Genomic DNA, 15,000 nt, shown 5'->3' with positions numbered 1-15,000 from the left:
TATTAATAGTTTGGCTTGTGTTTTCGGGGGATGTCTCAAATTATGCAGCAGAGATGTGGGCGGCTGAAGGGGAGAGGGATCGGCGTTCTGGGAAAAACTCTTTAACCGTTACGCCGTGAATATTCTCAGCAAACATTGCCACTAATTATTTCACACTGCCAAACATGGTAAATAAACTCTGGAGCAAACAAACATGCACGCAGCCTTGTCAGTTTTCATCACATTTTATCTTTCAGCGATCTGTCATGGATTATTTTTTCGAAACACATCTGTGCTGACTTTAACATTCAGTGCTTTAAAGCTGAAATGTGTAGTTTCTGATACTGTTCAGATTCTGTTGTTTCAAAGGTTGATCAGTAAGATTTTTAAAGAAGAAATCTTTTCTAACAATGTAAGTATTCACTATCACTTTTTATCAATTTAACATATCCTTGCTGAAACAAATTTTTAATTTCTTTCAAAAGAAAAAAAGTGTACCGACCCTATTTGTTACAATAGATTTCTATTTCGAATAAATGGTGTTCTTTTTAACTTTTTATTCATCAAAGAATCCTGAAAAAAGTATCACAGATACTAAAAATAAGAAGCAGCAAAACTATTTTCAACATATTTTCAACATAATAAATCAGCATATTAAAATGATTTCTGAAGATCATGTGACTCTGCAGACTGGAGTAATAATGCAGCTTTCATCACAGAAATAAATTATATTTTAAAGTATATTAAAATAGAAAAACTGTATTTTAAATTGTAATAATATTTCTGTTATTACAAATAATATTTTTTCTGTATTTTTAAACAACAAATGCAGCCTTGATGAGCAGAAGAGACTTTTTTAAAAACATTAAAAATCTTACTGATCCCAAATGTTTGAACGGCAGTGTGTGTAACTCCACTTCTGTTAGTTCTCTAAGCAAACATGTTATTGGTGATGCTGGTCATGTAAAAATGGCCAAATATCATCTGATTAATCATCTTAGTTGATCTACTGTCTGTGAATGACTAAACTGAAGCTCTATGTAAAGGTTTTCCAGTGCATGTGGCTATTTCGCGTCGCACCAAACTAAATAGAGCCAGACCAATTTATCAATGTGCTGTTTAAACCCAGAAAGGACTTCATAAACACACAGACTGGTGAATGAGCGTCAGAGGTGAAGGGTGAGCGCCCGTGAGAGCGTGCTTTGTGTGAGCGTGTGTATTCTAGGGTGTTGTAATGAATAGTGAATAGGGTTAAGTGTGTGTCTGTCCAGCTGTGAAGGAAAGCCCTTTACACAGACCGCTCATTGAGAACTTCTCAACGGCCCAACAGCTGTGTGTTTGTCACTGAAATTGCTCCCTGTTTTGGCTTTTCGGACTTCCATGTGTGCCACTGTTATCTTTTTGTCTTCATTTTTTACTTTTTGTTTATTCCTTATCCTAATCTTTGAATATTTGCTTTCCTCAACCTGTAAAGCCAGCAACACCAATGGCATAGGTTCGATTCTCAGGGAATGCATGAACTGGTAAAAAAAAAAAAGCATGGATACAGGTGTCTGCCAAAGGCTTTTCTGCATCTTCCTTCAGTTTATCTGTGCATTTTGTCTGTGAAATATCTCAGCAAGTAGCTCTAGCTTCTTGCTGTCTGTTTCCCCTCCTCCTCTTTTTCTTGGCTGCTTAGGCAAAACAGGAAGTCATCTGCTGGCCCACTTAACGTAGTTTAACACTTCCTGCTCAGGGAAGCATAAAGGGGTCTGTGTTGTGTTTTTCTGTTTTCATCTTGAAGTCAGTTTGGCTTCTGTAATGTGACATATTTCAGAGCGAACCAGGATATTTATTGAAAACAGAGTTTGAACTATATGTCATTTGTATTTACATTTATGCATTTTGGTAGATGCTTTTATATAAAGCAACTTGCATTGCATTCAAGGTGCACATTTACATTGTATCAGTTCATGCATTCCTTGGAAAACGAACCCTTGATTTTGGCATTGGTAGCGCCATGTTCTAATGCTTGAGTTACAGGAAAGCCACTTGTTAGAGAACACTTAGAATGCATCGATTTCAGCAGACATCGAAATGCCTGTGAAAGTCGCATTTCATCTAAATGCTGAATTTGAACTTTTCCTGAAACACACTTAGGCATCAAATGACCAGTGGTAATTTCAGACGGGCGGGTTAAGGCGAGTGCACGGAAATCCAATTTGCTGTATTCCCAATTGATTTCAAACTGATCCGGCTCTCTGTGCGCCCTCAAATTAGACTTGCACATTCCTATCTGTCAAACTTTCCATCAGAGCTCTGTGCAGTGTTTAAGCAGCATTTGCGGTTTAGGCATTTGGTTGTGGAGTGTTGTCTTGGCCTTGTAAACTAGCAACGGTTTTGACATACTCATGTGCAGTGCTAACTAAAGAGCAATTGACAGAGATGTTTTTATTCAGCACTTCCAGAGTCATGCAAGCCAGAAGAGATAATGCGCAGAGCCGAACTGGAGGGCACACGGGAGTTATTCATGGCTTCTGGAATTGGATAAGATATTTGGCTAACTGTGTGTCACAAGCCACGCTCATAATTTCAAGAGGGGAAAGAACAGACAGAAAGAGAGAGAGGGGGAAAACAGGGGAGGAACTTGGAGAAACTTCCAGATGTGCAAGAGAGGAGGGAGAAGGAGATGGTAAATATCTGCAGCCCTCCTCTCGATGTCTGTTTTTGGTCTTTTTTAAAAATTCTTTCCAGTTGTCCTCTCTCTTCGCTGCTCTCTGTCCACATACGTCACTGTAAACTCATCTCAGAAATGTTGTTTTAGGGAGGAATCAAACCTTGTAAAGGTTAATCGCCCCCAGTTTCACTTTTACTTGTGGTATTTGATATTTCCGAGTGTTGCAAGTCTCCAGCGATCCATTTTTCAAGTTAGTCACTCCAATCCAGACAAATATTTAAACACCAAATAAGGCCAAAAACTCCTGCTATGGTAACGATTGCTGGTTTCTTTTTTCTGCCTTAGAAGTGACAGGGAAGGTGGACCTTTTCCAAAGTTCTTCATCAACTGCATCCACCTCAGGTCATGCTGAGACAGAGAGCTCCACCGTGGAGGAGTGTACCAGACGCTCCCAGATCACAGTCTCCAAAAAACAGAACTGGGCTAAACTTCCCTCTACAAGCAAAGACCCAGCCAACACAGATCTGTGTACGAGCCTGGTCTATGGGCCACAGGACTGGGATTTGTGCTCAGGAAAGGCTGAGGTCTCAAAACAGGCCTGGAGCCAAAGGACTTTGAGTGAGGATGGTTTGAAGAGGAAGCAGAATGATCTGGAATTAGAGTTTGGATATTCCAGGACCCCATGCGATTCCATTGACGCCGGTTTGCCGGAGTTGACCCCTGCATCTACAAATTTTGTGGATATGTGTGACTCTTCTAGCTCAGCGAAGATCTCTGGGCAAGGTGCCTACCTCCAGCACCTGGACCGAAGTAGTCGGGCCTGGGTACTGTCCACAGGAAAGCCCCAGTCATCAGATGAAGTCCTCCCAGCCAGAATAACAGAGTGGCGACAGGGCCCAGGCGGAGATGGAAACATTTGGTACAACCCCATTCCTGAAGAGGACGACTCGAGGGCCACCGGAGGAGCAGCTCAGGAAAAATATGGAGATCCGTGGAGAAGGAGAGAAACTGAGGAATCGGCAAAGGAGAAAAGAGATCAGAAACGATCAGGGGGGTTGAGTCCTACCGGTGTACATCAAATGAGAGAGATTCAAACTGAGGCCGACATCATCAGGGCGGAAAGTTTGGGTATGGTCAGGCTTTCTATTATGTAAGAGTTTGTCACAAGTTAAGCTGCATTGCCAGCATACTTGCACTTCACACAGCTGGTCTTAAAACTGAGGTTAAAATGAGCAGTGCTGTTTTGCCCATTTTTGAGCTGTCACCATTGGCATATAATGCAACAAAGAGTGCTAAAATCAACAGATTTTACTAATAGACCTACCAATCTCTGTATAAATATACCAATCTCTCTTTAAAAATATATTAATAAAGTCATTTTCCCCCTCTAATGTGGCTCCAAATCTCAGGTGAGATTCATCTTGATGCTTCTCTACAGAAGAGTGGATTATTCAGTAAATATTCATCCATGACTTTTAATATTTTAGTCTTCATCACTGTTTGTAAGCAAAACACTTAAGTATAAAAAAAATCTAACATTTTCTGAAATTTGGTAGATTTGACAAGGAAAGACCCCATTATATAATAAATTCTGTAGCATTGACACATTTATGCCATTGCACAACAGCCCTTCCACCCAGCCATACCCTGCATTGGCTTTGATCTTGCGCTTTGCTCCCATTTTTGAGCTGTCACCATTGGCATATAATGCAACAAAGAGTGCTAAAATCAACAGATTTTACTAATAGACCTACCAATCTCTGTATAAATATACCAATCTCTCTTTAAAAATATATTAATAAAGTCATTTTCCCCCTCTAATGGGGCTCCAAATCTCAGGTGAGATTCATCTTGATGCTTCTCTACAGAAGAGTGGATTATTCAGTAAATATTCATCCATGACTTTTAATATTTTAGTCTTCATCACTGTTTGTAAGCAAAACACTTAAGTATAAAAAAAAATCTAACATTTTCTGAAATTTGGTAGATTTGACAAGGAAAGACCCCATTATATAATAAATTCTGTAGCATTGACACATTTATACCATTGCACAACAGCCCTTCCACCCAGCCATACCCTGCATTGGCTTTGATCTTGCGCTTTGCCATTATCTCTTTATCTCGTCTGTCTGTCTCTCTCTCGCAGCTTCTCGCAGTCAGCAGCTGTGTGTCCGTCTGGAGCCTCGCGGTTTGCTGTATGTGAAGTTGACCCTTCTGGAGCAGTTTGTGACCCCGTTCCCCCGCCTCAGTGACCTGCCTCCTCCTAAAGTGTTTGGGATGGAGCTGCGCCACCTGGTGGAGAAGGAGGCATCTGCGCTCAAAGTGCCTCTGATCATTCAGAAGTGTATTTCTGAGATTGAGAGGAGAGGACTGAAGGTGAGACGAGCTCAGAGATCTGTCAGACCCGATGTGCGTTAAATATGACTGTACTGAGAGACTATGCGTTTCTGTAGGTGGTGGGATTGTATCGTCTTTGTGGCTCTGCGGCGGTGAAGAAGGAATTGCGGGATGCATTTGAGAGGGACAGTGCAGCGGTCACCTTAAACGATGAGCTCTATCCCGACGTCAACGTCATTACCGGTCAGTCAGCCACAGACAACACACAGTCTGATATACAGTGTGTACCCACATATTAACTATGAAAGCTGGTTTCTGCTATGGAATAAAAAAAAATAAAAAAAGTAAAATCGACATTTTATCTCACAGTTCTGACTTTGGTCTCTCACAGTACTGATATTTTTTTCTCGTAGTTATAAGAAAAAGTCAGAATTGTGAGATATAAACTCTGAATTCTGAGAAGTGAAGTTGGAATTGTAAGATGGAAACTTGGCAGGAAAAAAGTCGTAAAAAAAAAAAGATTTTGTTACTTGAAATTAAATAAATGTTAACTGAAATAAAATAAAATATAAAAAGCTTAATATTATTTTCATTTGAACTAGTTTCCAAGGCAACATTTCTCATTTTCATCTAGTTTAACGTGATACACTAAAATAACTAAAACTAAAATAAAATTGAACACAAACTATTTAAAAAATTTTGTTTGAGAGGGACAGTGCAGCGGTCACCTTAAATGATGAGCTCTATCCCGACGTCAACGTCATTACCGGTCAGTCAGCCACAGACAACACACAGTCTGATATACAGTGTGTACCCACATATTAACTATGAAAGCTGGTTTCTGCTATGGAATAAAAAAAAATAAAAAAAGTAAAATCAACATTTTATCTCACAGTTCTGACTTTGGTCTCTCACAGTACTGATATTTTTTTCTCGTAGTTATAAGAAAAAGTCAGAATTGTGAGATATAAACTCTGAATTCTGAGAAGTGAAGTTGGAATTGTAAGATGGAAACTTGGCAGGAAAAAAGTCGTTAAAAAAAAAGATTTTGTTACTTGAAATTAAATAAATGTTAACTGAAATAAAATAAAATATAAAAAGCTTAATATTATTTTCATTTCAACTAGTTTCCAAGGCAACATTTCTCATTTTCATCTAGTTTAACGTGATATACTAAAATAACTAAAACTAAAATAAAATTGAACACAAACTATTTAAAAAATTTTAAATAATTTTTATTTTTACTATACTTTTAAATATAGACGTATTTAAAAACAACAAAACAAATAAAATAAAATGACAAAAATGCACAGCAAAAATGACTAAAACTTTATCTAAAATCTAATTAATTAAATTATTATTAATTATTAAAATCTAAAAAATGTTAAAAGTCAAATTTAAAATATTAACAAAACTGTAATACTTAAAATGATACTGAAATAATAACGAGTGGAAACAAACTTGACTTTTTTTCCTTGCAACTGCAAATTTATATCTCACAATTCTGAATTTCTCTGAGAATTGCGAGGAAGAAAGTCTGAAATGTGAGATATAAACTCAGATTTGTATGTTTGAAAAGTCAGAAGATGAAAAGAATCTTGACTTTCCTGTCAAAATTGAGTTTATATCTCACAATTCTGAATTTTTTTCTTAGAATTCAGGTTTATATCTCACATTTTATAAACCATAGAGTTCCGGTGCTTGACTCTGATTGGCTGAGCCGCGTTCGAAGCTGTTGTACATGACGCTACAAAGTAACACACACCTTTGTTTACGTTTGTGTGTTGCTCGGCAACCACTTTGTAGCAACCACAACTGTTTCTGAGGAGCTACATTGTTTGGTGGAAGAATACTGTTTTTATTAATATCTTTACACTTTATTTGCTCTGTTTTATTTTGTGAAACCTTACTACGTATATGGAATAACCGTTTTATAAAAGCAGTGGGCCCCGTGAAGCCGTGGTTTACTCCGCTTCGCAGAGTGCCTAACAACGCCCCGTAGCTGTTATAAATTCACTGTAAACCAAGGCTTCTTGGGGCTTATTGCTTTATTTTGAGTTTATATTTTGTGAGAAAATTGCACGAAAAAAAGTCTGAATTCGGAGTTAAAACGCTTGCATAATTTACTTGGTATATCAAGGTACTTGAAGGTAATTCTACAGTGGAAAGTATTGATTGTTTTGTAATGTTGTCAGGCATTCTGAAGGACTACCTGCGAGAGCTGCCGTCTCCTCTCATCACGAGGACCCTGTATGAAGTGGTGTTAGAGGCCATGATGGTTCGACCGGCCTGCAGAAACACCAGCGACGCTCAGCGATCACAAAACACCGTCTCACTGCTGCAGTGTCTTCCTGAAGCAGAGCGGGTAATGCATCTGTCTGACTCCGTGCTTATCATCACGGCATGCATTTCATCAGTCCCAGTGAACCAGTCTTCTGTTATATGTGACCCTGGAGCACAAAACCAGTCATAAGGGTCAATTTTGTGAAATTGAGATGTATGCATCATCTGAAAGCTGAATAAATAAGCTTTCCATTGATGTATGGTTTGTTAGGATAGGATAATGTTTTGAAAATCTGGAATCTGAAAAAAAAAAAATCTAAATATTGAGAAAATCATCTTTAAAGTTGTCCAAATGAAGTTCTTAGCAATGCATATTACTAATCAAACATTAAGTTTTGATATATTTACGGTAGGAGATTTACTAAATATCTTCATGGAACATGATCTTTACTTAATATCCTAATGATTTTTGGCATAAAAGAGAAATGTATAATTGTGACCCATACAATGTATTGTTGGCTATTGCTACAAATATCCCCCAGCGACTCAACACTGCTTTTGTGGTAAATCACAGCTGATATTTCTGGTACATTTGTTGCACTTGAAAGCTCAAGTAAAGTGCATTGCATTGTGGGTTACAGTACCCAATACTGCACATTTTGGCAAATGCATAGAAGTCTGTGTGATTAGAATCAAATCCTGCCTTACTGAATACCAGTTTCACTTTTAAATTGTCATATTACAGAATTAAAGCGGGTTGCTAATGCATGTTTAGTGCTTGCTGTTGATTGATGGGTGTGTGTTTGTGTGTGTGCTGAAGGCGACTCTTTCCTTCCTGCTGGATCATCTGAGTCTGGTGGCGTCTTACAGCGACAGCAACCGCATGACGTGTCAGAATCTGGCCGTGTGTTTCGGGCCGGTCCTCCTGACGCCCACACAGGAGTCGTGGCAGGCCGGGATGACGGCTCCCGGATCAGGGGCCCTGGCGGGGTCCGGGGCCGGTCGAGGAGGCCGTAGCTTTGCACACAGTGAAGAGATCGCCAGCGCCGTGGACTTTAAACGACACATAGAGGCGCTGCACTATCTCCTGCAGCTCTGGCCTGGTGAGTCTGTGACCCAAAACAGCATTTACTTGCTTTCTTCATATAATAAAACAGTCTAATATTTCATTAATAAAACATAATATTATAAACAATTAATAAATGTGTTATTTAAAATAAATGTATTTATTAATAAAAAAAATTGTCTATAATAAAAAGAAAATAATTGTAAAAAAAAAAAAAAAGTGTGTGTGTGTGTGTGTGTGTGTGTATATATATTATATATATATTAGGGGTGTGCGGTATGTGACCCTGGAGCACAAAACCAGTGATAAGGGTCAATTTTATGAAATTGAGATTTATAGATAATCTGAAAGCTGAATAAATAAGCTTCCATTGCTGTATGGTTTGTTAGGATAGCACAATATTTGTGTATTTGGCGTTTTTCTCCAAAATTACCATGATTACAAATGTGATATAGATTTTTTTTTAACAACAGTTCAATAAACAAGAAGTCCCGATCTGAATCAAATGATTTGCGGTACACGATCCAATTGCAGCGTTTCGAAACAGTGAATCGTTTTGTGACGCAATGGTTCAAAACTGATTCTGAGTTTCAAAAAGCTCCGTCGATGCTGTGTTCTTTGCTCACTTTCTCTAAATAATCTGTTCGTTGTTTGAATAACTGTGGAAATTAAATCATTACAATTAATACGCCTAACTTACAATGTTTTTATTCAATTGTGATCACGTTAAATACAGTTTTCTGTCGTGTTAAAGACATGTCACCTATTATCTACTTGCCTAAAAAGACGGGTAGATGGGTCAGCCTCCGCCTATGGAGATTTATACGCCTATAAAACGTTTTCAAAAGCATCCCCCCCTCTGGTTTTTTCACAAATCGTACAAATATACTGTATATATACACTACCGGACAAAAGTTTGGGATCAGAGCTATGTTTAATGTGTTTTACAGGAGTCTCTTCTGCTCATCAAGGCTGCATTTATTTGATCAAAAATACAGGAAAAAATGTAATATTGTGAAATATTATTATGATGTTTTTCTATTTTAATATACATTAAACTGTAATGTATTTCTGTGATGCGCAGCTGTATTTTCAGCATCATTCCTCCAGTCTTCAGTGTCACATGATCTTCAGAAATCAGTATAATATGCTGATTTATTATCAGTGTTGAAACTGTTGCTGCTTCATATTTGTTTGGAAGCTGTGATACTTTTTTTCAGGATTCTTTGAGGAATAAAAAGTTAAAAAGAAGAGCATTTATTTAAAATAGAAATATTTTCTAACAATATACACTAGTGTTCAAAAGTTTGGAGTCAGCAAATTTGTATTCTTTCTGTTTTTTTAAAGAAATTAAAACTTTTATTCAGCGAGGACGTGTTAAATTGTTAAGAAGTGATAGCAAAGATTTATATTGTTAGAAAATATTTATATTTTAAATAAATGCTGTTCCTTTTAGCTTTTTATTCATCAAAGAATCCTGAAAAAAGTATCTCAGGTTCCATGATCAAATAAATGCAGCCTTGATGAGCAGAAGACACTTCTTTAATGATCCCAAACTTTAGAACGGCAGTGTGTATATATATATATATATATATATATATTTATATTAGTGCTGGGCAACGATTCATTTTTTTTTTTTTACGCGATTAATCACAATTTTTTGCAAAAGTGCAATATCATTTGGTTTGCAAACACTTTAAACAAATAAGGTGCTCATTTACAGCAGTATTGCCTTCACATAGTAGCAGATCAAATATTTCTTGTAAATCTCAACTTAAACATTAATGTGGTAATCAAATTAAATATTAAACCAAAGCTATTTGCCACTGCCAGGGCATTGTTTTGTTTAGTTTGCTATAGAAAAACAAGTTATGCTCAGAGTTTAAGTAATGCACTCACGGCTCAAAAGTTCTTGCAGTGCTGAAAATTGCGTGCTTACGAATCCTCTCATTATAACACACGAAGTGTAGACATTATGGAAGATTCATTGTGCATATATTCATTGTGTTATAAGCAACTCTACAAAAAATAATTATGTTAATATTTATAATATCTTCGTGCCTTACAGTTGCATTTAGCAGATTATAGCTGGATGATTATATAGTTACATTTTGCAAAATAGAAGAAAATCAGGCAGAGGTTTGCTGTATAGTGTATATTGCTTTGATTTCAGGAATCAGTCATTTCAATTATAATTACAGCTTAAATGTCAACTATAAAGCAACTCTTTAAGTTCAATTATTCAGCAATCTCTTTTAATATCTTCAAGTTCAGCTAAATCATATTTATTGCCACAAAATGCACTATAGAAATGATTCAGGCTTCAGTGCCTAAAATAGTCAAAAATAGTCATGCATTTGGTGATTTTACACAGAAAAAAAAGTGGTGTAGAAACAATTTTTACTCAAAACATTGCTAGTAAATTTCACAAACATTTACAAAAAACAGCAAGTAACATTAAATTAAATGTTAATTTTTGAAGTAAAAAAAAACCTGAAATAGTATTTACTTTTAAAATGCACTAATAATTGTAATAATTTTTACAGTGCAGTGAAAACATACGAAAGTCTTGACATGCATGAATTTATTCCATGCATTTTTTTTCTCTGAATGTCATCTGGTTTTGATTGTCGTTCCAGTGCTGCTCATGCTTTCAAACGTCATGCATATAATCCGATCATTATCGTTTGCACATTCAGTGTTTGAAATTTGAGCATCATGTTACGACCCGTGACTCGTGTGCAGTAGCTGAAGCGTGTTCTCGTGACGCAGCACATGTGCAACATGCATGTCACAGCTGAGGCAGATTTGCATGGCACATCAGTCTAAATATGTGCACATCTGCCGCGTGCAGCGGGGGACAAATTTCAAGTATGGGTCCCCAACACAATAACTATATGCTCTTTTATACCTAACCCTTATTTTGCTCTCTCTCTCTCTCTCTCTCATAGGTTATAGCTATAACTAGTTTATTTACCCCTTCACAACTTAAGTAAATAATTAGTCAACCTGATGCTGTTCTAAAGCCATATTAGGCTACCTTATTTTTTTCAGATCACAAAAGAAGACCTTATAAAAAACCCGCACACAAGCGAGTCATTTTGAAACATAAAGACAAATAAAATTCTGTTCTGTTAATCAGTGAAGCTGTCTGCGCTGCACAATCAATCTCTTATTTACATCATATCTACACATCGTTATAATGAGAGGATTCGCGAGCTTGCAGAACCTGACAAAAACTCAGCGTTTTGAGCGGTGAGCGAACATTTGAGGCTCTACATAAAAAAATACACACTGGAGCGTTTGCCAAATATGTTCCGCCAATAGCAGATGGGCCCCTGATTCCCCGGGGCCCTAAGCGGCCGCTTACCTCGCTCATTGGTTAAGTCCACCCCTAGCCGCGTGTAATGTGTTTAATGTGTGTTTTTTCGCAGTACCCAAAGGACGAGTGACGGGTGACTCTCTGGCTTCCCAGAGTTCCTTGCAGGTGGTGGTTTCCCGCAGGGGGCGTGGCCGGCTGGAGAGCCCGCCCTGTAACCGCTACGCCGGCGATTGGAGCGTTTGTGGGCGGGACTTCCTGTCGAACGACGAGGCGGATTACGACGAGGTGGCAGGCAGCGAGAGCGATGACGAGGACATGGAGGAGCCGAAGAAGAGGGACGTGTGGACGTCTCCCGACGGTGTGTACGTGGACGAGTTTGCGCTCGACTTTGACGCTCCGTTCACGTGCCGATTGAGTCTGAAAGACTTCGACACTCTGATTTCAGACTTGGAGAGAGAGTTAGCCAAACAAATCAACATCTGCCTCTGAAGCGGACTGAAGCAGAATCTGTGCGTGTTTGCGCTCAGCAGATGCATTTTAATACACTATTAAAAAATGGAGTAACTTCTCGAGAAACATGCGTTCTGTTGCATGTGTAGCATTGACACAAAAGACAACCACAAGTTGCCACAGAAATGCCAACATGCAAATAAATACTGTATTTTCTGGTAAATAAATTGCATCGTTAAGAGAAGAAAAAAAATCATGCAAGTTGCATCTGTGTATAAGTCACATTTTAGAATAATGTAAAATTCAGAAATATTGTTTCATAACAGTAAATAAAACTAAATGTTTACAAACATTATAAAGATATATTGCAGAATAAAAAATAATAAGAAAATTTAATTTTTTCTCACAATTCTGACTTTTTTTCTCAAAATATACAAACTCAGAGATATAAACTCAGGAAATATGAGATATAAACTTGTAATTCTGAGAAAAAGAGTCTAGAATTGTGAGATCAAATGCTGCAAATGCCTTTTTTATTTTGCCGCGGAAATCAAATTGAGGAAAAATAGAATTGCGAGATAAAAATTCAGAGAGAAAAAAGTCAGAATTGTTGGAATTAAGGAACGATAGTAAACAAAAAGTAGAACTGCGAGATATAAATTCAGAATTCAGAGAAAACAGAAAAATTCAAGACATAAACTCAGAATTCATTTTTTTTCCCCCTTAAAATTGAAAGTTTATATCTCACAATTCTGAGTTTATATCTGGTAATGTTGAGAATGTTCACAGAATTTGCGAGCTTTTCCCCCAAAGAATTGTAATTTGGGTATTTGTGCCCAATCACAGCGTTTCTGGTGCGTTTTGAGAAAACCTTTGATAGCAGCTACTGTAACATAATACCAACAAGCACAAAAACTCAGATTTTTCTTCACTGTTCTTCTGAAGGAGAGACGCGTATCGATTATTATAATATGCTATATCATGCATTATAAAGCGGAGCGTTCCGGTGCTTGGCTCTGATTGGCTGAGCCGCGTTCGAAGCTGTTGTAAATGACGCTACAAAGTAACACACCTTTGTTTACATTTGTGTGTTGCTCGGCAACCACTTTGTAGCAACCACAACTGTTTCTGAGGAGCTACATTGTTTGGTGGAAGAATACTGTGTTTATTAATATCATTACACTTTATTTGCTCTGTTTTATTTCGTGAAACCTTACTACGTATATAACCGTTTTATAAAAGCAGTAACCCCCGTGAAGCCGTGGTTTACAGTGAATTTATAACAGCTACGGGGCGTTGTTAGGTACGATGTGAAGCTGTTATAAATTCACTGTAAACCACGGCTTCTTGGGGCTTATTGCTTTATTATAACACAGTATAAACACTAGCTGTTAATGAGGTGGCTGGTGCTGAAGGATGACGTCTGCGTTACGTTTGTGTGAAGTTTCTCTTATTTAAAGCTCTGTGTACGACTCTTATTCCAGAAGGCTGGTTTCGTTTGGGCCAAGATTTCATCACTCTTTCCAGCAGCAGCACATTCCGTTACGTGCGGTTCTCCGCCAGACTCGCTTTGGCAGTGGCTGCATGAAGCCTTAGTTTTACTTTGCAGAATTATTTTTTCCTGCGTAATGTTTAGCGGTGAACGTATTTATTACATTCCCTTGAGGTCATGTCATAGGACCGTTCTGGGTTTCAGCCTGACAGCATTTGTGACATAATGTTGATTTGAGTGTGAGAAGCCAAAGACAATATCTGACATAATGGGGCTTGGGTAACTGATGTTATTTAAAGGTTAAGCGTGTCATTTCTAACTCGCATGGAAAAGCAATGAGAGCTTTTCCTAAACACTCGTCCTGTTTGTCATTGGTCAGTCAGACAGATAGCTCCGCCCTAAACTCACGTGATTGGATGAGTCAGAAGTCACTCAAACAGACAGACCAATGTTGTCACAATGTGACATTAAACGGCATTTGAAGTCATTCAAAAGTAACCAAAAAATGATCATTTTTAACTCGTATTGAATCCAGAACATTCGTTTAAAGCTGAATTTATGTTTGAGATGCGAGTAGACAATCAGTAAAATGAGAGACCTTTAATATAGTGTTAATTTTGACTGCATTTGCACAGTTCATTATGCCAAAATGTTTAGATTTACGTTTGTTTTTTCATATTCAGACACAAACGACACAATGCATCAGGACATGCACACGCACTCATTTTTAACCTTGTGTCTTTTATAACCTGTATTATTAAGCCAAAGACTGTTGTGATGATTATTGCACTTCTGTGTCTAGTTTTCTGGATTGTGCTTGTGCTGCTTTAGCTGATTTGAGATCAGTCTGTTACTGAGAGCAGCTCTATGTTTCATATCTGAGCACGGTACAAATAATCTCAACTGTGATTTGATTCTAAAAGCCACAAATGGAATATAAAGGCCATGACTGAGCTCACCAGCTCCTTATGCAAACCCTTTGACATGTTTTATTTGACTTCAGATTTGTTTAGTTGTATAAACAGTATTATTATATTCTATTATTGCACCTGTAACATTAAGCACTTCTGTCTGTGCTCATGCATAGCTATAAACCGCAGCGATACACACATGTGTGTGGATGAGATGTACCATTCAGTGTTATGTTAAAGAAATAAAGCACAGTATTGCGTTTCTACGATGTGTGTTTTCTGTGTATTCACAATCCTACGTGGCATTTAAAGGGAAAGTTAAAGCAATAGTTCACCCAAAACTGAAAATGTGCTCGCCCTCAGTCCATCCAGGATCAGGATGAGTTTGTTTCTTCATCAGATTTGGAGAAATGTGTCTTAGTAATGGATGCTCTGCAGTGAATGGGTGCCGTCAGAATGAGAATCCAAACAGCTGATAAAAACATCACAATAATCCACAGCACT

At 37.7% G+C, this 15,000-nt stretch overlaps 1 protein-coding gene across 1 annotated transcript in view; it reads left to right on the top strand.

The window, feature by feature from the left end:
* Nucleotides 1-12,354, top strand: part of LOC107595195 (rho GTPase-activating protein SYDE1-like) — a 16,803-nt gene extending 4,449 nt beyond the window's left edge. Inside the window, exons 2-7 of the mRNA XM_016285538.1 lie at nt 2,981-3,763; nt 4,782-5,011; nt 5,089-5,215; nt 7,168-7,337; nt 8,076-8,358; nt 11,756-12,354. Of these exons, the coding sequence (XP_016141024.1) occupies nt 2,981-3,763; nt 4,782-5,011; nt 5,089-5,215; nt 7,168-7,337; nt 8,076-8,358; nt 11,756-12,132 (1,970 nt within the window). The 3' untranslated portion in view covers nt 12,133-12,354. The remainder of the gene's footprint in view (nt 1-2,980; nt 3,764-4,781; nt 5,012-5,088; nt 5,216-7,167; nt 7,338-8,075; nt 8,359-11,755) is intronic.
* Nucleotides 12,355-15,000: the final 2,646 nt, after the last annotated feature.

The sequence above is a fragment of the Sinocyclocheilus grahami genome, unplaced genomic scaffold (assembly GCF_001515645.1).
Source record: "Sinocyclocheilus grahami isolate Dianchi unplaced genomic scaffold, SAMN03320097.WGS_v1.1 scaffold198.1, whole genome shotgun sequence".
NCBI classification, from domain to species: Eukaryota; Metazoa; Chordata; class Actinopteri; order Cypriniformes; family Cyprinidae; genus Sinocyclocheilus; species Sinocyclocheilus grahami.
Note: the sequence above shows the minus strand (reverse complement) of the source record. Positions and strands in the feature narration are given on the sequence as shown.